Source organism: Numida meleagris, chromosome 2 (assembly GCF_002078875.1).
Source record: "Numida meleagris isolate 19003 breed g44 Domestic line chromosome 2, NumMel1.0, whole genome shotgun sequence".
Taxonomy (NCBI): Eukaryota; Metazoa; Chordata; class Aves; order Galliformes; family Numididae; genus Numida; species Numida meleagris.
In genome coordinates, this window is record NC_034410.1 from 92,221,826 (window position 1) to 92,245,544 (window position 23,719).

The 23,719-nt window shown below is 33.3% G+C and overlaps 1 protein-coding gene across 6 annotated transcripts in view; it reads left to right on the plus strand.

The window, feature by feature from the left end:
• RTTN (rotatin) overlaps nt 1-23,719 on the plus strand; it is an 82,695-nt gene that overhangs the window by 53,364 nt on the left and 5,612 nt on the right. For all 6 annotated transcript variants that reach the window (XR_002435389.1, XM_021387854.1, XM_021387855.1 and 3 more), the window contains 12 exons: nt 6,128-6,239; nt 6,997-7,192; nt 8,215-8,305; nt 8,919-9,072; nt 9,235-9,372; nt 9,864-10,075; nt 13,664-13,769; nt 16,289-16,383; nt 18,915-18,992; nt 20,154-20,280; nt 21,708-21,904; nt 22,918-23,185. Coding sequence is in view for 5 of the 6 variants with exons in the window: in XM_021387854.1 (XP_021243529.1) it covers nt 6,128-6,239; nt 6,997-7,192; nt 8,215-8,305; nt 8,919-9,072; nt 9,235-9,372; nt 9,864-10,075; nt 13,664-13,769; nt 16,289-16,383; nt 18,915-18,992; nt 20,154-20,280; nt 21,708-21,904; nt 22,918-23,185 (1,774 nt within the window). In the remaining variant the exon portion in view is untranslated. The remainder of the gene's footprint in view (nt 1-6,127; nt 6,240-6,996; nt 7,193-8,214; nt 8,306-8,918; nt 9,073-9,234; nt 9,373-9,863; nt 10,076-13,663; nt 13,770-16,288; nt 16,384-18,914; nt 18,993-20,153; nt 20,281-21,707; nt 21,905-22,917; nt 23,186-23,719) is intronic.

Here is a 23,719-nt window from a genome sequence, read left to right on the forward strand (position 1 = left end):
CTCTACAGCAGCTTTATTGACAAAATGCAGTCATTTTTGTTTATAACTGTCACTGCTGCTGCTTTTACCCAAACTATCCCTTTAGAGAGAACCTGTATCTAGATTATGCAGCTGTAGAACTGGATCAATGAAAACCACAGAGGCATGTTGGGTTAAAGCTATTTTATGTCATTATAAAAACACTTTAGAATCCAATATTTATTAAGTATGAAAGTACCACAAAACTCAAGATGCAAAAGATGTAGGAAAGTAGATGAAGCTTGTTTCTGGCAAGGATGATCCCTGCAATTAAACTCTAAATGCTTATTGTCTTTTAAAATGGCAGATGCAGAGGAAGAGGAAGCAAAGTACATTCTTCCAGTTCCAGAATAGATTTACAGTATTAGATGAGACTATGTTTAAGGGTTTTATAATGTCTATTAGTTACCTAGTAAAATTCATACGTTTTTGAAGACTGCAACATAACTCCAAAAAAACTAACATATTGCATTGGGCAATCCATTTTTAAAATTTTATTTGAAGTTCTTTGATGTATAAGTAACCATCTAATGTAACATGAAAGCCATAATACTATAGCTAATACAACTATCAAAACTGTCACAGCTAAGTGAAGTTTTTAAAAAGACATTATAAAAACACCACGTAAGAAAATTACTAACGTAATAACATTATCTCTAAGTCTGTTTTCCACTTGTTCTACTTACAAAGAAGCAAAATTTCTTCTGACAGGTTCTTGGCAATACCAGATAAAGTATTTGTAGGTAGACCAATAGTCATATACCTAAAGTTTTTTTTAGAGTTAGGGTAGTATGGTTAGGTTGCGGTTGGACTTAATGCTCTTGAAGGTCTTTCCCAACCTAAGCAATTCTACAATTCTGAAGAAGAGCTGAAGTCTTCCAACTGGTGAAGGCAAAGCTCTGCCTACAGAGTACTCCTTCTCAGGAAGCAGCCTAGATCCAAGCAATGTTCTCCCTTCAGTGGCTGCCTTTATATGAGCCCAGCGTGGCTCCACCCTGGGTCCACCCCTTCAGGTCACCTGCGGAGCACAGGTGCAAACAATCTGTTTGTGCTCCCTGGGCCAGCCACACCCCTTCACCAGGTGCTCCATCATCTGTTCAAGCCGTGACCTAACAGTTTCCCTACAGCTGTATTCTTTTATGAAAGAAAATACTTATATTAAGAATATGATAGGTAATATTCCTGCTCACTGTTTCATATTTCAGTTAACATGATCCTGATCTAATAAATGTTATGGCTGAAATTCAGTTCTTAAGGCATGTTTAATGTTTCTGTATTGCTATATTGGTTGGTGTTTCTTTTGGATTTTTTTTAAAAAGCACATAGAAATGTGGCATAGTTTTAATTTGTTTATGTTTTATTTTATTGAAGTGTTATTAGGCTAGGGCAATTCTCAGTTTGCTGATGATAGAGTATTAGGGCAGTGTCTTTACTTTGAAAATAATTACTTTTGAACTAATTACTCAGACTTTTTTTTCTGTTAAACAGATACTGATATAACAAATACTTATAAAATGCATTAGAGTGCTGTATTACTTTAACGATTCAAATTTTGGAAGGTGGTCAAGATAAAAATGTAGAAAAGCCAATACTTAAACTTTTAATCTCTATATATTTCGTATTTACTACTTTTCCTTCCTTTTTGACTCTCTATTACAAATGTATTTCCATCTAGCACTGCTGCTATTATTGGAATGTTTTAATAATTTATGAAAAGTATACCTAAGTGTTAAGCTAAATTATCTCTTTTTGTTTTAGAAATGTTATTAGTTAGCTTGATTTTCATTTTGCTAAGACAAACAAAGCAAATAAACAACAAAACAAAAACTCAAAAACCCCACAAACACCTTTTGTTTATTTTAAACTCAAATATTCAAAGCTGAGTATTTAAAACTAAAATAAATGGGTCTGGATAGAAATCAGAAACTTGATGCTTACGTGAATACTACTTGAAAAAAGAAACCATATTTAAATAGGAATCTCACATTGTTTACAGTTATTTCCAAATGCTTCATACTGAATAGAATGTTACTTTCATAAAGAAATTGAACATGTTTTGTTCATGTTACTTGAGGTGGAAATTAAATTTCAGCGATTCTTACTGAAGTTGAATATTTGATCTACTTAAAGTTGTGCTTGAGTTCTCATGGAGAGCTGGAAAGTTCATTACATCATGGCTTGAGTGGTTTTAAAAAAGGTACTTTGGAATCTACTAGATCAAATTAATGTATTTTCATTTATATGTGTAAAGTAGCACATCACAGTTTAATGTAAAGGCTTAGCGCTATGGTTCCATTTAAAAAATTGACCACTAAAATTAATTAAAGATGAAAGCTTATGGTGATAGACTCATTTGTATCAGTCTTCCAGATATTGTAGACTTTGTATTTAGTAGGATAATGCTGTTACTGTTCTTTTTAAGAAACATAAAAATTTATTTTTTTCAATTAATGTGATACATATGTAGATTTCACACAAAACCTTTGGTTGTCATGAAGATAACTTAATTTTCATTTGTCCTGCACACTGATTAGCAGTATGAACTCTTTCAGCAGCTGTAAACTTATTTTTATAGATTGTGTTTCTTGCCCTTCAAAAAAAAAGCATACCTGAGCTTAACATAATTGGTTAGCAAGCTTGAATGAGAAAGGCAAAGATCTGATATTTCAACACTGGTATTAATTAGGAGGGGAAAAACAGAAGAAAGGAATTGAGATGAAACACATACTGTATTTCAGAACACAGTCTATTAAGTGTCTATCTAGTAGAATTTGGAAATATTTTTTTAAAAACTCAAACTTTACTTGCAATCAGACACAATTTATTCCTGTTATAAGTTATCTTCAGATTTTAACTTCCTACTGGTTGGCCTGAAGTTTTCTGTTTTGATGTAAAAGGAAAAGAAATACTTTTATGCAGTCATTAACAAAATTTTGAAGATAGAGGAATATAAACATTTAAAGTACACTAGGTGGCATAGTTTCACCATCATTTCCCCCTTATTGAGGGAAAAATATTTTTCTGTATGATACTGGTTTGATGACAACAGCCACAACTAATAGAGAGTTGCAGGTAAAAATACTTACGTTGGAAACTCTTTCCTGATTTTTTTTTTTTTAATTCTTCTAGTTATTTCTATATCCATTCATTGCATAAACAGCAGGCTAGGATGATGAAACTCCTGTTTGCTTCTATTAGCCACATCCTGAAGATCTTTCTGGAAACTAAAGTGATGTTTTTCATTTAATTCCATAAGTTGTGAATAAAGACAGCCGGATTATTTTTCTTATGTATTTGAAATCAGTTCTAAAATATAATTAAAAAAAATATTAATTTTCCATTTTTTCAGATTTGCTGTAATCTATACTTTAATTGAACTATCCAGTGCCAAAGATTTTTTAAGTGAAAATAGTATCTAAGCTACTTTTAGGCTTCATCATTTTTCCCCACTCCTATTTTTTCTCCAGATTTACAAAAATTAAGAATTAGAAAATTAAAAACTAAGTACATTCGTAGCAGAAATTATTCTTTTCTTATTGCTTTACCACATAAAGTATTCTGACAGAGGTCTTGAGAGGCTATCAGTACAATTCTACCCAATTTACAGAATGAAGAATGGCAATATGAGAATGAAATCAATGATTCAAGGTCACATAAAAGACAGCAAGAGAGCTGAATTGCTTATACTCTGACTGATACATGCTGTATTTTGTGTCTTTAAGATCTCATTGGATTACGTATTTTTGTCCAATTTATTTTTGTATAAACTATACCGTGGATGTTGCTATTCTGAGGAAATAACCATGTTTTGTCTCTTATAGAATTTACTATTTAAACTTTAATTTGGGTTGTCATTACACAGAACTTATTTTAACCAATATGTTTGCTTTGTGTTTAGTATTATGATTGAGAACACTATACAGCATATACATATAAACTTATTTCATTCCATATAAATACATCAGGGCTGTTCTGTGCCCAGGGCTGCTTAGCAGAGTGAGCAGTTATTTAAAAAATTAAGCTAAGGCACAGGTTAAAGATCTGTAAACATTTCACAAATAGCAAAATCATGACTATTCTTACCTGTGAAATCTTCTATTCTATAAATAATGTGTATTTTATTTTCTGGATCTATGGTTCCCAGAGTGTTCTACAGCTAAGCAATTTAAACCTTTGAAAAGAGAATTAATCATTGCAAGCCTATTAAAGTAACACCAGAAGGACTGTATACTAGTTTAAAAAAAGACCTTTTATTCATATCTAGTAGATAAACAGTAAAACCATTTCTCTTGTTTTCACTGTGATGAGTTTTGTATTCTTTTTTGATAGTTCTGGTCTACAGTCATTGTCTCCCCATCATGCAACTTTCTTTTACCCCATTAAACTCCCTTGCAAAATCTGTTGTTTTGCTGTTAAGCAGCAGAGCACTTCATTGCTGCCAGGAAGAATATGGTGGCAGTAGTCAATATCCTTTTGTGGACATGATGTCCTAGACCTCCAGATGATCCTTATGAAAAGTGATTTATAGAAGTGGTTATATCTTTACTTTCCTGGAAGGCATAACACTGTGGAAATAACTTCGTTGTATTATTATATGTATTCTGTTAAGATTGTGATACAGGTTAAAAAATTGAATCTTTTCACTATGTGAAGCAATTACGAATAAATGTCATATTACTGCAAGAATATAATGTTTTTATAACCAGATAAAGCTTTCATTGATTTTTTTTTACATATCTAATACCTTATTTTTTATTTACCAAAACTGTTTAGACAATTTTGCAAGAAGCATTATTTATTGTCCTATGTAAATGATGCTATTTATTAACATGTGAATGTGCTTGTATGAATTTATAATAATATCTTTAAGATGACTTTCAGCATAGTTATAATTCCTTTCAGGGTTCTACTTGTTGCAGAAGTGGACGTTGCATTTGGGGTTTGTTATTTTCAAAAAAGATTTATGCCTTTTGTCATTTAGTAGAATGCTTGGAATTGTAGTGTTAAATAAATGCAGAATTTGTCAAGTATCAAGATGGTTTGATTTACTCTTGTATAAATGATTTTAATAATGATTTAAGTCAGCAAATTTTAAAATTTAAATAATTTATTTCAAATGTCAAATATGCTTTTTAGTTACACATCTAAACAAAGTTTGAATTTGAATTGGTTGGAGCAGTTTGGTACTGCTGTTTGCCAACATAAAAGTACCCTGCCAAGCATATCTTAGTGACTATGTGACCCCAGATGTGTCTGAGGTGTACATGTCCTTGGCTTCAGACACGCACCCCAAATCTTACTACAGCTTGTCTTCAGTCTTATAGTAATCTTTAGGCTTTTTGAGGAGCACTGAGCATGCTTCAGGTGAAAGATTCAGGTAGTACTTGTGTATTCTGAGACAGGTCACAGGTCTTGTAGTGTCACAGAACCATTAAGCTTTGGACTCTGTTTCTTCTGATTTCAAGCTTGTGGTCGTAAACACCGTAACAAAAGCATTAAGAATCCCTTTTGAAAGCATGCAAAATTAATAATATGATGAATAATCTAGTTCTTCAACTGGTAGAAAAAGCACGGTAAATTATCTAATGTGATGTATCTCGTATTTTTAGCATGAAATGAACACTTTTAAGGTTCACAGGATGAAGGTTAAGACAAATATTTAGAGTCAGACAGGCTCTGGAACTTCAGCTTTAGCGGACAAGTAACCCGCTCGTGGTATTTTTTCTATGTCTTGTTATAAATGCACAAGTCCTGATGGTCTCAGTAGTGCAAATAGTCCACGAGAAATTTGAGTTTAAACACTTCAGTAGTGACAGAACTACGTAGTGCCAGGTACTGGAAATTTCCAGTATCATGGGCATTGGTTAATTTTTAATGGAAATGTTTTAGGATATTACTCATCTTTCAATATTTTTGATTATTGGATACATGTAAATATATATATATTTGTATATATGTAATCTATATATGTATATATGAACAAATGTAATGAAATTTGCTTTGACTATAAGTAATTTGTATTTACTTTTTTTTTCATTTAAACAAAATGTAAATAAAGTCTCTTCTGTCAAAGCTGGAATCAACTAATTTCCTTTTTATGGCTTCCTAGATTCTGTCTGCATCACCAGCACCAGGGAGTGTTACTGAGCTTCAGGTTGCAGTTCCAACAAATTCAACCAGTTTCATTCCTGAAACTGCAGTTAATAGGCTTATGGCCCAAGGTAAGTCAAGCTTTGAGTTTGTATGCATAGTAATTACTGCTTGGTCTGCTTATATTTCAGTATTAGTACTTGAGTGTAAAGCATGTGTATTACTGGAACACTCACCATTGATGCTTCTAATGGTTATTTCAGAAAACAAGCGTGAAAGACTCCCTGTAAAAGGAAATGGATTTGACAGAAGTAGAAATGGTTGATGCTCTTGAAGTGTAACTCAAGACTTAGTTTCTATTCCTGTCATCTAATCACCCTTTCAAAACATTCCCTATTGGTAAAGCGGTTGTATATATACACACATATGCATGCACATACACACGCAAAAAGCTTTGTATGTATATAAATTCAGTTTATATGTAGAATGATAAAATGTATATAATGTACATAGATGACATGTAGATCTACATTCATATCTATTTATCTATATAAAGATATAAATATTTTTTGTTTTGGAAAGAATTGAAAACAATATATCATTATGAATTTACCACTTATGTTTAATGATTATTAGTGCCTGTAGGAAGAACATTTTATTTCAGGGCTATTTTAAATGACACATTTCTATATTTGATTTGTTTTCTCTTTCTTTTCTTTCTTTTGTTCTCCCTCACTCCAGGATATACTGCTTTAAGTACAGGGGAAATTTGGACATTTTATGTAAAGTAGAAATCACATTGTTTTGTGGGACTGCTTTAATTCATCTTTTGTACATTTTCTATATTTTTCATTTTTATTCTTTTTTTTGTTGTTAAACATATGCTAGGTCAAAGTGATACTACCACAACAGCATCTCCAAGTCAACATGATTCTCCTATGTCTGCTGCAATGTCTAAACAGTGTGCTGTAGTCACACCTGCACTTTTGTCAGCTGTTTGCAGCCTTCTGCACAATCTACTGATTGTTACACCAAAAGATACTGGAATTGCCCTTCAACGACATTTGCTAACAGCTCTCAGCAGGTATGAGATCAATAGCTGATGAATTGCTGGCAGGGTGTAGTAACAGACGTGAAAAGTTTGAAAGGGGATCTACCAGTATTTCTTGGTAAAACTGTTAAAAATACTGATCTCTTCTTGCTTATGGAGTGTTCACAAATGCCTTTTGGCATTTTTGAATATATATATATATATTCTTTTCCATACAAGAGGTTGTTTAGTTGGTGATACCATTTGTGGTGTCTACCTTCTACAGAACTACTGTGCATACTGTGTACAGTCTCAGTGGTCATTTTGTTGTTGAGAGCAGGAGGAGTTTTTTCTTATTTAACACTCCAGTATGTGATATAATCAGCTCTTCAGAATTGCACATCAGTTCGATTCATTTTATAATTTTCTAGTTTTAATTGCTAGCTATATTTTGAGGGTGAGCCAAGGGCTGTTGCAGAAAAAGAGTGAGTAAGATGTGCCAGCTTTGGGAAGTATTAGATCAGAGACTGCAGTGGGTTTTCTTGTTTGTTTGATTTGGGTTTGTTTGTTTGTTTTTAAAGAAGGAACATCTTCAAAATAGCCTTCAGATTATATTGCATTATTTCCACTTACGTCATAACAAATTCTTTCATCTACAAACACTGTTAAAAAATCATGAAGTGGAGCATGAAAATTGTGGGTTTTTTCCTTTTTTTTAAGACTTTGAAGAATTTTTGTAGTTGCTCTCCATACTGCAATTAATGAAAAAAATCTTATTTGAATACAATTTATAGTATTACAAAGTTGTTTATTCTTACAGAGGAAAGAAAATAAGCAATGAAATATAAAGAATTTTAGCCAATGCAATAATGACCATTGGAATTTACATTAGTCTGGCTATTATGAAATGATTTAATGCTACTATGGTTGCTATTACACTAGATTTGTCTAAAAAAATAATTTAGAGAGTAAAATTAAATTATGATATGCTATTTTTATGTTCAGATATAGAATGGTAATTTAGTAGAATGTTCAATTATTTAAGTGTATTTCTAATTAACTTTATTTTGTTTTAGTCTTGTAAGTGCTAATCTGGTTGAGAGATGTATCTTGGAACTGAAAGCTCCATTGGGTAATCCATGTCATACAGAACATGTAAAAGCTCAGGTTAGAGAAGTACTTACTATTTTTTTTTTTAATTATGAAAATATTTATGTTTGCTCTCTGTGTTTATTAACATATGCCAGACATACTGCCACAGGTTACATTTGTATGAATCTCTGTGCTTTTGAAAAAGTTTGAGCAAAAATACTGCTCCATGCTTAGCTGAAAAATTAATTTCTGTATTAGAACTATATTTAAAACCATCAAACAACTGAAAACTAATTTTTTTTTTTTTTTAAACACATTGTAGTTAAAGTAAATGCGTAATAGAGTTTCTTTGTACAATATTGAATTATGAGCCGGATGCAGGTAGTGACATGGTTATTTTCCATGACAAATCTGGCAGCTTTACTTTGGCTCCGGTCCTGTGGACACTTGCATAGTTCTCAACTGGTTATGATGTATGCAATGTGTAAGGGTTATTGCCAGTGGAACTACTTTTGTCTCAAATTTAACTCGTTAAAATAAGTTTGAAGGCAGATATTCAGAACATGAGGAAACAGTGTAAGTGGTGTATATTCATTCAGAAAGTTATAAATCACGTTAATATATTTTTAAAAATGTGAAAAATGCAAGTATATGACTTCATTTCATATCTTTTGAAAACATTTAACAGGTATTATTACTACTTCAATACTTATCATCTGTGTCCAGGCTTCTGAAGTCATGTTTACTGGTGGACTCTCAGCTTGTAATTCAGGATGAGCTGTTGAAACCTCTCTTAAGAAATGCCTTCACAATTCTCTCCATTCGCTCTAAAGATGGGCTAGGTAATGAAAAGCTTTTTTTCCGGTGTAGTCAGACAGAGGCAGCTCTTTATTTGTGTAGCGGCTTCATTTAGTGACAGTTGTTTCCAGGCACAGCAATCCAGATTTGTGTATATATAAATAGATTTTTCTATATTCATAGATTTTTCTATATTCTCTTTGCAGATACTGAGTTAATATCTGTACTTCATGAAACCTGGATAGATTTCTTCAACCTTCTAACTACGTTATTGTGGAACAGTAGCCAAATAGCTTTTCCATTTGTGGCAGCAGCTCTTGCAAGTCATTGTACAACAATAATTGGTAATAATTCTTTCTGAATGGGTTTTAACCTGGAAACCAATAGAATAAATAAATAAGCAGAACAGGGAGGCATACCATACTACCTTTTAAGTAATTTCCAGTGTCATATACAAAATTACAAACATGAATGTACCTGGAGAGCTTGACTGAATTTTTCACTTGATTTCAAATGCTGGACAGTAATTTTAGCCCTAAATTTTAAACAAATACGGCACATTCAAATAGAGATTGAAATTATCCATTTTTTTCCCTTTAAACATATCATTGTTTTATCTTACTCAAAAGGAAAGTGTAACTTCTAGAGTGGGATAAGGGTTACAGCAGTTGAAGATTATTATGCAGATGGTTTGTCAGGGTGGAGGCGAGTATGCTCACTCTTTTTTTTTTAATTATTCCTTTGTTAATTACTTGTATTTATCACCATGATTCTCTAATATATTTAGAGACACCAATGTATGAGTGCCATTCAAGCTTATGATTTCACCTTTCAGATACAATTTGTGACTGTATTCATCTGTCAACCAGTCATCCAGCTTTATATACGGCTAGTTTACAGTTCCTCTCTGTCCTTTTGAATGAAGAAGGAAGAAGACAACTGCAAGATAAACAGAATATATGTCAGGATCCAACTATTAGCTTTCTTTTAGATCACGCTGAGGAATGTCAGGCATCAGTGACTCAACTTACTGAATTAATTATTCAGGTATTTAAATTTTCATTGTGTGCTTACAGAATACTCTTTTGCTTTTTTGTGTTTTGTTAAAAAAGAATTTGTTGCCTAAAAAAGCCCGATTGTTTCTAGTGATGAACCAAAGCACCTTTCATCTGAGACATCAATTACATTCATTTTTGAAATTAATTTAATAAGTTGGAAAAAAGGTGACGCAGCAGCTCCTGGGAAGTTCTTTGCATGGACATTAGCATTATGCTGCAAAAGCATGGAATGAGATCTTTTGTAGGAAAGACGACAGAGTATCTTTGGCCAAATACTGATATGGTCTTTTTTCTTCATTTTGCAAACATGTTATGAGATTTTAAGGTTCAAGTTGTAATTATCCTCATTGTAAATGACAGAATCATTGTTCTTAATAAGCTGTTTTTGTAAAAACTGTAAATCAAAATGGGCCATTAAGCCCTTCAGTTAATTCTCTGCCAGTCTAAGAACAGTGTTATTGTTCTTTAATACACTTCATATTAGTGTTTTTCCCAACTAGTTTTAAATTAACCTGGTAGCATATTTTCATTGAATCTCCCAGCAAGCTTATCTATTGGTGGCAAGATGTTTTTCTAGAAACTTATTCTGAATGTTCTGTCTTTCTTACAGTAATCTCATTATTTTTATTTATACTTTCTTGTACTGTCTGAAATAATCTTTACCTTCTTCATTTATTTACATTGTTAAAATATCATCCATTTCTTAGGAATAAAACTAGTTAGGTAAGAAATTTGTCTTGTTTACCTTTCCCCACGTAACAGTTCTGTCTCCGTGCTCATTGTCCTTTTTTATATTATGTGCATTTGTCATTGTAACAATAATATTTATCCACTAGTAAACATACTAAAAAAGTTGGCTGAAAATGAAACATGTCAATTTACTAATGCTTTCTCTTTTATTGTTTTGGGGTTTTGTTTGTTTTGTAGTGTTTGTCTACAAGATGCAAGTTTCAGCTTCACATAATGTAGTTTACAATTTCTATTGTTCTGCAGTCAGTGTTTTATAGTAATTTTTTATAGCCACATTTTGTCCTATTTTGATATGTAAAATAATAATATATTTTGAATATGTATCAGTGCATGTTGAACGGTATGAACAATATAATGTTGTGTTAGTATCGTTTCATCTCTCTTCCTGTGATTCCTGTACTCTTGTCAAATTACCTCAAAGAAGAGCTCAAAAGATAACTTGTGCTTCCTGAAGCTTTATATTACATGTAAATGATATATCTGCTGCAATCCATTTATTTACTTTCCCATGGTGGTCATTGTGATGCAGTTTAAAGAGGAGGCCATATAATGTAAAGTAAACCATTAAAATGTCAGAAAATGTAAATAAGGTCTTTTTCTAAGAGAAGCACTTAAGCAAATAACTAACATAAAGGAGAATGTGAATAGGAATTTTTAAACTGTGACTCATCTCCATTAAACATCCTAACTATGAAGTCTACAAAATGGATGATATGTGATGGCAAGTGCTTTCTTACATTTGCAAGTGTGAATATTATAAGACTAGGTCCTAAATTGGTATGCATTATTGCATACAATCAATTTAATAAACACCCTACAGCCTTTGAAAAGTCTTGGTGCTTTTGTGTATATAAACTCTACCCTTATCTGTGTGTTTTCAAGATCAGAAATAAATGCAATAAGAAAACCATAATTGGTACATATAACCTCAATTTTAGGCTCTACTTTTTTCTTGATATAAAACTTAAAATGTTTATAAAGTATGTAATCTTCTCTTCACAGTGGGTGTAGATTAACATAGCTAGATCTGCGGAGGATTTATGAGGCATCTTAAACTTTTGTCATAATTCACAAAAAGAATTGAAAGTGACCATTCTCATTTCAACAGAATATTACTAATAAGTTAAAATCATAGGATCTTCTGGTTGAAGGCATTAAAAGTTTATGTATAGCTATTTTTTCCATTCACCTAGTAGGTAATCATCAATTATTAATAAATGTTCCCCATGATTGACATAGTTTCTCCTTTTATATATTCTGCAATTCTTAATTGCAAAGTAAGGAAAAATATAGAAAAGAGTGTGCTTCAAGAATGACCATTTGCTAGCTTTTAAAATTTAGATAAAATTCAGAAAGTAAATGAGAAACTTATAAATAAATAAATAATACAGATGTAGTACAACTAACCTTGCTTATTTAATCAGTTCTAATTGGCCACAAAATATTTTAATTAAAGGAAAATATCAAGGAGACTGACAAGGATATATGGTTTTTTGCTTGTTTTGTTTTGCATCATTTTGGCTTTAATTATTGAAGTATCAATTATGTATATATGTACATTTTATGTATTTATATTTTATGTATGTTTATTTTTATGGAGGTATACATATACTGTATGTATGTTTATATATGTACACACAAACAAGGAGAAATTTAGCCAGCTAAAAGATTTTGAATGGTTACATCAAAAATGTCCCGTGTCTATAATTTGGTGCTTTAATCTTCTGGTGGTTGTCTATATCAATGAATTTTCGTTTTCAAATTATTACTTTACTAGTCTTGATCTCTTGACTTTTTAGTTCCATTGAACTTTTCAATAAATGATAACCCTAGAACAAATATGGATATTTTATTGCATATTAAAAATTTAAAAATATGCTAGACAATTACTAATTGAAGGATTGAATCCAACAAAAGATAGTATATGTGATATACATAGCAGTGTACAATTTAGGTAGTCATATAGGTAAGCATTTATGAGATTTCTGTCAAAAGTACTAAGCTTTTATTTGGATGCTCTGTTGTAGGCTAACTTTAAAAATTAGTTTTTCTTTCACCGTAAACCAACATTGGTTCCAACTTTATTGTATTCTTCTTTTTACAATAAATACCATTTTCACTTATCATGAAAACTTATTTTGGGGGAAAACTGCTAGACAGACAAAATTCTTTAGCAGATAGTACATAAATCACAGACAGCTCTCAGTCTTTCATCTGTCTTGTTATATGACTTCAGATGTTCTTTTGAAAGTACAAAGTTTGTAGTTTTGTTATTAGAAATACCGTGCACTCACAAAAACAAAAATCAGGAACACAAAAATAAGACAAACTACCATTTTACTCTCACAGGAAGATTATGTAAAATTTATCGGTGTCAATGATATTTTTATTCTTAAGAAATTCACTGATGTATAGTGTCTCTTCATTCTGTTGAAGGAAAGTGACATTGCACTAGAAGTATTTCGGTAAAGTTGGCAGTGATGGTATGCTTAAGAATTAGGAGTGATCTGTGGAAGGCTGAGGTTATTAATCTAGGCTTTAGGAAGGTAGCATGTTAAGAAAAGAGAAAGAGGAGTAGGTTTTAGGAGCAAATAGTTTTGTGGTTTTTTTTTTTTTGCTTTCTGTTCCTTTCTGTTAGACAAAATAATGAAATACTTCAGTGCAAATGAATTATAAACATGAATGTAGAGAGGGAGAGTACTAGATAGGAATATAGTGATGAACTGTCGGAATGAGAATATAGACTATGGCAACATATTTACAATATGAATAATACTTTCAATATGATTACTTTTTCAGTGTGATAATGAAATTGCTTTATCTCTAGGTTTGTGAAAAGAAATCTTCAAAGGATGTGCTGAAAGAAGTTGCTGCAAATGCATTGCTCTCTCTATTAGCTGTCAGTAAAAATGCCCAGAAATATGCATTGGAAGGTGAGCATTTTTAGATGTATGATCAATGCTTTACAAACCAAATGTTTGCAGGTGTTTTTCACATTTTACTAACTGTAATATCCTTTGTCAAAACAAAATACCCAGTTTTCAGAAACTTTTTTTTTTACTAAGATGTTTTTGCTAAAATGTATTAATAATAAATCCAATCTCCTGTCCAAAAAATCATGGTTAAATTGTATATGTTAGGACAGGCATGCTTTTACAGCTTATGGCATATTCATCCGTTCAAAACCAGAGATCTCTTCATTCTGACAATGTCTTAGAGAATTCATCCATTTCTTATTTCATGCTGATAGAGGTTTGTTGGTGAAGGTATGCCCTGTGTTTTCAATTCTGTCTGCACTCAGACAAGAAAATACTTATCAGTTTCATTCTTCCCTGCCTCTTTAGTTCTATTCTTCCCATTTTGCAGTTTAAGTAGTATCTTTTCCTCTTGCAGTGCAACATCTTCCATTCCTAAGGTCTCTACAGTAGTAAAACAGAATTAAAAACCTCTAATCAGAGGTTTTTGAATCTACCATAATGTAGAATTAATTTGTGTTTGTCATGTATTGTACATATAATGTTTGCTGATATCACAAGTACTTTTTTTGTCTTGAATGCTTTCTGATTACTTCCATCTCTGCCGGTTTGTTGGTCCTTTAAACCTAGATCGCACTGAAATGTATAGCTTAGGTGTATCTGCTCAATATCTGGTCCTGTTAGTGGCTGAAAACTCCAATCTTCAAATCCTGTTTCCTGCTACTTCCCAAGGTATTAATGGTCTTCTCAGCCTTTGCTTCAGTCAAGGTGGTTCTTCTGTTGAAGACACACTAGGTCATCTAAGACCTGACTCCTGTAGAAGTACTGTAAGTGCTAAAGTAGGCTTTAAATCCTAGCTGTGATACAGCACAAATCTTAAAGAGGAATTCTGGAGTTCTAATTAATGTCTAGAAAATATCTATAACTCTAACACCAAAAGTTCAGCTTTTAAGAACTACTTTTAAATGCACAAATGCAAAGTCCTGCACCTGGAGAGGAACAACTGCTTAAAACTGTACAGCCTGACTGAAGAACTGAAAAGGACCTTGAGATCTTGATAAGCAGTAGGCTGATTATGAGAAGACTAAGAGCATTTTGGGCTATTTTAACAAGAGCACAGCCAACAGGTTGAGGGAAAAGATTATCTCACTCTACCTAGCACTCGCTCAGCCAAATCTGGAATAATGTATCCAAATTTGTCCCGGTACAAGAAACTTATCAGCAAATTGGAGTGATTTCATTGGAAGGCTAACAAGGTGGGCAGGATCTGGAGTTTAGAGGAGAGACTGAGGCAAATGACCTTCAACCTGGAGAAAAGGAGGCTTTGGGAGAGACCTAATAGTAACCTGCAAGTATGTATGAGGTTTTGAAGAAGACACATTTTTCACAGCAGTGCATGGCATAGGAGGATGAGAGGCAATAGGCACAAATTGAAACGAGGGAGATTTCTGTCCACAAAGGAACTTTTTATCTTTGAGGGCAGCCAAGAAGAGGATTGGGTTGCCTAGATGTATTATGCAGTCTTTATCCTCGGAGACTTTCAAGACCCATCTAGATAAGACACCAGGTAGACCTTGTCTGGTCTTACAGCTGATTCTACTTTGAGTATGAGGTTAGTTTATATGACCTCTGGATGCTATCTCTTCCAGCTTGACTTATCCCATGATGCTGTGATCTTGTTGTAACTTTGAGAACTCAAGATGCCATTAAACAACATTTTTCATTCTGAACCACCTGAATCTTAGCTTTCTTTTTTTTTTTTTTTTTTTTTTTTTTTGGGTCTTACTTCAGATGTAGCAAATCTTCTGTAATGGGGAAAAACTTGGGTAAGATAAATGCATGCCCTGACCTTTTGAAAGTTTAGTCTTCTATGCAGCTTTGTTGAAGATATCCTGAAGGGTTATGATTTGCTATCCTTTTCCTCCCAATTCATTTTCATAAGTTAGCCTGTCTCCATCTTTGTCAACTGTCTGTCTTATTTCAGTGACTCAGAAATGCAGAAATATTGGAAAAAAAAAAAAGAGAGAAGAAGAAATCACCAAAAAATCACCCTCCACTCTCCTCCTTATCTGTTCCTTCTTCTTTGGATGTTCCTCCTGCAGGAATCTGTTGCAAGACTACTCAAAAATGTCGTTGGTTCTTGAGATCATTCTGCTAGATACAGTCCATCTCAGGGACTGTAGTAGTTACTTCCGATATCAAGGTGATGATATTTTGAATTTGCAGAATTTGGAGAACTGAATAATTAAACTTCAGGAGAGTAATGGTAATCAACATCTTTGTAAGAGCTATATCTTCTATTCCAGAATGCCTTTTGCCATATTGTTGTATGCTGCTAACACCTAATCTTAGGGTTTTTTTTAATTATTATTATTGTTTTATTTTGAATTGTTTTGAAAATTCACATTGCAACAAGGTATTTTGAATTCCTTTGATTGTGAATGAGCTTCTAAATGTTAATGATCTTTGTCTTCCAGTTGACCTGATAGGTAACTGTGTAGAACAGATGAAACAAATTCACACGCAGCTGAATTTGGATTCTCTAAAGCCTGGGAAAGCACAGAAAAAAAAGGTAACTGTAAAATAACCCACAAAAACAAAAGTCTGGTATGATAAGGCACTTCTCAGTTTTTTCTTTTTTTTTTCTCTCCTTAAAGTGTATACTGTTGGACAGATGAAAGAGACTAAATGACAGCTTGTAGTGGATCTTTATATCAGAGCTTCCTTAAGAATCCCCAAGTACAGAGATTTTGCAAACTTGATTATTTTTTTTTTTCAGAGTTGGACTTCCAGCCTTAACAGTCATATCCCTGCCCAGTGCAGCTCATTTTTCTCACCTTGTTTCCACAAGAATATATTTTTTTCATTTTTCAGTTTTTCCTTCTCTCTTTCAAGCTGTCCTAGCCATTTTCTTTTTCTCTTTTCCTGCACCAGTCTCTTTCCTACACCACAACTAGTTGCATTTTACTTGTGCGTATAAATCTTGTTATTTATTCTCTAACTTCTTATATTTTTTATTTTCCAATTCTATTCCACTTTCTGTCCTACATAGTTGGATTGGATGCCTTGATCTTTTATCAGACTCAATTGACGTTGTCATTAGTTTCTTACCAGTTTGTTTACCAGTTATATGTGTTTCTTCCACTAACCATACTCCTGTGTTCTTCCCTCCATTCACAAGGTTTTTTTTAGCTTTTCTTTTTTAATTTCCAATTGTTTCACCATCAGACTCTTCTATTACCCAGCTCTTCCTTACCACATCTAAAAATAGATGATTTATTGTAATATAACAGTTTCATAAGATTCTGCCTGCTTTCTACTACTTTCATCTAAGAGAAATATTAAAATGCAAGTAGTGACTTCTGCTGTCAAATTTGATATCTCATCCAATCCCACATTAACCTGCAATTGCAGTATCTTTCTGCAGGATAGATGTGCATTGTTTAAGCTAGATAGCATTTTTCTCTTTGACATTGGTACAAACAGACATTAGGCTTGATTTGTGAGGATGTGAAACTGCATTTTGTAAAAATGAGCTCTTATAGGAATTTGACCCTGATATTTGAAGATCATAATGATTTCTCTTCAAATCTCCTAAACATCTTTATTATCCCTTCTTCAAGGGATGGAGGCTGAAAGGTGTCCTGTTCTGACTATGCCCATTGAGGTTAGAGTTAGCTGCTCTTTTAGCTCCCAACAAATGTTGGGCTGAGAAAGGGAATGCTGGGGGCACGTGCCTCTCCGTAAATGTAGAAGGAATTTAAAATCTGAAAGAAAGAATCCTGTTAGAAAGATGACCTCAACTAGCCAGAGGGATTTTTTATATTTAATGAAGAATTTCTTGAAAGAGGTTTTCAGAAAACTTTCTGGCAGATTTCGCCATTGAGCTGGGACTGTAGATTGCTGCAGCATATGTAACTGTGCTCTTGTTTGTATGTGGTGGTGCATAAAGATAAGTTGTTCAGTTTTGCATGAGGAAAAGCCACCCAACATCAACACAATCTTTAGGCTTTTTAACCTGCTCGCATCTTACACATTAAGTATTAGCTGTAGCTTAAGGAATTTTATAGGATTTCTTGCTTTTTGAGTTTATTAAGTAAATTAATCCATAAAGAAGTAAATTAATCCATAAAGAATCTTCTTAGTATTTTACTTAGTTAAAAATGAGGCAAACCAGTCATCAAATGTTTTTATAATGAGGATATGTATGTTTCTTTTTTTATTACATCTGATTTTCATTAACTTTTTTGAGATAGATTTGTAATTCATCTTTAAATGTCATCAAATGCTGTTGTTTCACCTTATTAGAGACAAAGCATGAATCCTTACTTTACTTTTTACTTTATGCTTATAGAAATAGAAACATAGAAATAATCTCCTGGGTTGAACAAGCTTACTGGAATTTGGTCATCTTTCAGAAGTGGTTTAGTGTGTCAACCTTATAGTAGAGGTCAGCCATCATTGGTTTTTTAGTGTCACAGAGCTACCGTGAAGATAGATATTTTGTTCACTTTTATACTTGAAAGTCTGCATGGTAGTTCACTGTCCAAAGGTCTGTATATATCTCTGTACTGCTCTTATAAGGTCAGAAACTTTCCAATATTAAGAATGGTGAACTAAGACAGAGAGAATATAACGATGAATTGGTCTGACCAGATACAGAGAGAGATCTGCAAGATAGAGCTAGTTTATCTTTGTTTTTACCCAAGGATTTTAAATAGGTACTTTTAGGAAGCGATTCATCTGACTTCTTTTTTTTTTTTTTAAGATATCTGCTTTAAGGTGGAACAACCCAAACCCAGGAATTGTTCCATCCCATTCTTTTTTAACTGTCAGAGAAACTGAGCTCTACTTTACAGATCTCTGCATTTGGCCAGATAAGTCCCCCTGGAAATATTGTGGCTTATAAAGAGAGAGGAGGAAGAGTCCAAGTATACATGTTTAAAGCTAACTGAAAGAAATCTGACCTGAAATCAGAAGGAAAGTATGTGGAAGACCTGTACACTGATACCTTAGATTTTTACCTCTCAATGGAAATATCTTTCTTCCCATGCATTGTTTTTGTATTTTTGTGTTGATCTTCAAATATTTTTATCTAAATAGGAGGATAGCCTTAACAAGCGGTTAAGATGTGCAATGCAGCTTCTTAGAAACTGCCTCTTTCAAAATGAAGAATGCAAGGTAGGTAATTCCTTACAGGAGTACCTCTGTCAAGGGCATGTGGTAGCCCCCTTTTTGTATACAGAAGAACGTGTAAATAGGACTAGAAGGAATGGCCTCAAGTTGTGCCAGGGGAGATTCAGTTTGGACGTTAGGAAATACTACTTCTCTGAGAGAGTGGTCATGCGCTGGAACAAGCTGCTCAGGGAGGTGGTGGAGTCACCGACCCTGAAGGTGTTCGAGGAACATTTAGATGTTGTGTTGAGGGACGTGGTTTAGTGAGAACTATTGGTGATGGGCGGACGGTTGCACGGTTGCAGTAGATGATCTTGTAGGTCTTTTTCAACCTTGATGATTCCATGGTTCTATAAATTGCAGGCCTGCATAAGCTAATTGGTTATCCTAATGGTTCCCATGTACCATCGCTTTGGCTACACTGATGCAGCCTTTCCCTTCCAGAATCAAGACAATTTCCTTTACACCAAGGAAAAAAATCAAATGAGATTGTTGTTGAGTGTTCTCCTTATTTTCATCAATGGTCTGCAGAGGTGGTTTCTTGAAGGAGGGAAGGACATTGTTGATAACTGGTTTTCTATTATTTGCTCTGTACAACTGCACTTTTTTATTTCAATGCTTTTTGAGTTCCATTTAGTTTAACTGGAGTAGCTATAGAATGGCGAGCTCTTGAATAATCACAACTGGAGTGAATAAATCTTTGCCTTTATTTGCATGTCGCTCAGTAATTAAAACTTTTTAGCGGTGTTCTAGAATAATAACTTTGACTTACTGGCATGCTTCTTCAGAGGAATAAATTTAATTGCTAGCAGATAATAATCAGTAACTATTTATTATAAAGCTGAGCAGAAACAAAAATATGGATGTATAGTGTATACTTGAGAACTTCCTACCAAAATGTTTTAATACTAAGGTATATATGATAAAGTGTCGGCATGCAATCACTAAAAATGATTTCAAAGGAATTTACTGAAAAAAAAAAGTTAAAATATTTAAAACGGAACAACGGCTATAAAGAATTGTCTTGTGGAATCCTACATGTTTCTGTACAATCCTTTAAAGCAAACTAATGGGGCACAGTAAGAAAAAACTTGCCTTTCTCACTTTGTTTATACTTCGAAGTATTTAATGATATAGTAATATAAATTCTTCATCATGTTCTCATAGATAGCAGCACTCAAAGCTCATCTTGTTCCTGTTCTGCATTTGCTATGGCCATGGTTTTTAATAGATGATTCCTCAATGGAAATAGCTCTGCATTTGCTTTGTGTCTACACTGCGTACTATCCTGCAGGTATAGTCTCTGTGTGATGTAATATATCCAAATATTTAAAAAGATAATCAGGGTAGCATAAAAAGGGAGTGGAAAAAAGCATAATGGGAAAATAATGTTTATTACTACTGTTATAGCAGAGTATAAAAGCACTGGTCCATCAAAGTCTATCAAGAGTTTTAATTTGAATACATTCAAGGCTTTTGCTCAGATCCTGTTTCACTCGGTTGGATTTAGCAATAATACAATTGTATTAAAGGATTAAATAGCATTTAATTCAAACCATGTCTGAGGGTTACACTGAAAGTCTTGCTAAACTAAATAGTACAGTGTAGAAATACTACTATGGGAATTTTATTGCTGAGAACTACGTTATCAGTACTTCATACAGTTTATATTTTGGCCCTTGCTGAGAATGTAATAATCTAATTTAACTTCATATTATATTTCTTCTTTTTATATATTGGGCTCAGTAGCTTGATTGATAAAAATGTATTTTTCATAAGAATCTTCTTCATTTGAGGAAATCCTCTGTTTCCACTGAGTAATTATCCCCACTGCTCATTCCATATCCAGGTTATTGACTCAGATAACAATTTGTTTGTGACTTGAAGAAACATAGGTATTTGATGATTTCTCCCTATCAAAATACCTTTAGGAGTTAGCTTTTTAAGAATATATTAACTGAGCATTTTCACCCTCTTTTTAAGCTAATATCTCCAGATCTTAAATCAGTCTATGATATTCTTTTTCATAAAGACATTATTTTTGATGCTCTTCAGAAATACATGAATGTATTAGCCAGCCACAGTGAATGTGTAAGGTTCTGTGATATGCCGAAAATCAAGCTTAAAGTTCTGATGGTCCTCTTGCTCCTCTGTGTGACTCTAGGCTGTCTTAATCCTTGCTAATAAGATTTTAAATTAATAAGGTTTTCTCTTTCTGTTCATAGTTGTTGTTTATGAGGTGACCCAAACTTACCTATTCTAAACTACTTAACCACTTCCTCTTAACACAGTCAAAGAAATTTTGTAGATGTTTATAACAGTAAAAAACTGTCTGATTTTTTTTTTTCCATATTAACCATAGTTACAGTTCACAAATACCGCTAAATACCTGCTGATGTGTTAATTTGAGCTTGTAGTTCTTTAGTATAGCGTTTTATTTGGTACTATGGTTAAATCTTTCACAAGTATGTAGACCTGATTTCCAAAACAGATTCAGAGGATCACTTTGGATTCTCATGCTGCATAACTGCATTATTTCTTAGAGTGTACCTGTCTTTAAGGAGACATTCTGAGACAGAGCAACTGCTTTTGTTTAACAGTAGAATAAACTCTTAAACGCTAGAACAGTAGGCTGCTCTTTCTGTAAATTGCCATGTTCACCACTCTTTAGTTAATGTGTTCTTTTTTTTTAATGTGTACGAAATGTTTCATTTCCTGAAGGTTGTGCTTCACTTTGTTGGACCAGTGGTGGACAATCACTTGTGTCTGTACGAAGTGCAGCTGGCAGTTCATTAATGCATAACATCTTGAAATTGGCTTCCCAAGTATCCAGTGATAACAGCCCAGTTCACCACGTGATCTTTGATCTTCTTTCTAACCTTGCTCTATCTCATGACTGTAAAGGTATTATTCAGAAAGTAAGTAAATAATATTCTTCACAATTTTTTTCACAATTTGATGCATACATTTTGCTTTTCATAATAAATCCTCATACTTAAGTATGGAGTGTCTTGTTGTCATGGCTAAACTGTCCCAGCTTTCTCAGCCTTTACCCATATGTGACTAGATGCTCTAGTCCCTTATTAATCTTTGTGACCCTTTGTTGTATTCTTCCCTATGCCCTTGTCTCTTGTGTACTGAAACACTCAGAACTGGGCACAGTACTGCAGACTTCCCAGTAGAGGGGAAGGATCCTCTCCCTCAACCTGCTGGCAATGCTTTGTGTAGGGCAGTCTAAGATACTTTTAGCCTTCTTTGTGGCAATAGCACATTTCTGCCTCATGTTCCCCTGGGACCTGTGGGTCCTTGTCTACAAAGCTGCTTTCCATCTGGGTGGCCCCCAGCATGTACTGGGAATACCCACATATTTCTCCTTGTTGAAGTTCATGAGGATCTTGCCAGCCAAATTTTCCAGCTTCTTGAGTTCCCTCTAAATGGCAATATGATCCTCTGACATACCAGCCACTCTTCCCAGCTTTGTGTCATCTGCAAACTTGTTAATATAAGTGAGGAATCAAGAACATATTACAAAAGTACTGCACTGATTCAATAAAATTGTTTCTAGCTCATTTTTGGGGCAAGAACAATAAATACAAAGCAAAGCAGAATGCTTATGTATGGTGGGAATTCTACTTTAAATAAATATATTGTATTGATCCGACTTTTATGTATCTGTCTATATAATATAAATGAATAGGGAAGAAAATGTATTTTACCGTAGAAACTTTTCAACCAAGATGTGGGTTCTTTATCATATGTAATTATTTTTAAAAATACTTGACTAACAGTGGGTTTCAGTAAATGTATATTGTATGTATAAAAAACATTAGTATTAGGTTTTGGTCAAGTGTATATTTTGGAAAGACTAAACAGCAGTGAAGAAACCATTGAATAGTACATATCCTAACGTCTTTTTTGTTCCTTCTGACAGAGTAACTTCCTGCAGAACTTTTTGTCTCTTTCATTACCAAAAGGAAGTCATAAAAGTCCTAGCAATGTATATACTCTTTGGCTAAAGCTGCTACTGAACATATCTTTTGGAGAAGACGGACAGCAAATGATTATGAAGATAAATGGGTTTTTAGACCAGATAGTGGAAATGTGCAAATGCAAGCACAAGAGCAGCCAAAATATAGCACTACTTATTCTACATAACATATGTTTTAGTCCAACAAATAAGCCCAAGATATTAGCTAATGGTAAGTGCATGAAGGGTATTTAAGCTATTAGCAAATATGTCTTCCAAAATACCATATTTTTGGTGCAATTTCTGTTACTGAGCAAGATCTTAATATTATTTAGAAAAGCATATTTATAAAAATGATTTTCATAGAAGCTGTTATAGAACTGATGTTTTGGCAGAAATGCATTTAAAATAAGAATATTTAGCAAAAGGAAAAGCAAAATAGTTTTTACAAAATTACTGTGAAGAATTCCATGTTCTGTTGTTCATAATAATCTACTTTAGAACTTTTTAATAGAAATTTCTACCATGGAAGTTCATCTTTTTAGACAAAACCTTACTATTTCCTGCAAATCATGACTATTAAAACAAACTATTATGTGTTCCGTCATGTGCTGAAAATGTTTATGATACTGATAAAGTTATGATCGTGGCATATATGTTTAATGTAACAACAGGGACAGAACTTTTCTTGTTGTGTTTGGGTGGGTTTGTTTGTTTGTTTGTTTTGGGTTTTTTTAGGGTGTTTCAGTTTCTCCCTTTTAATTGC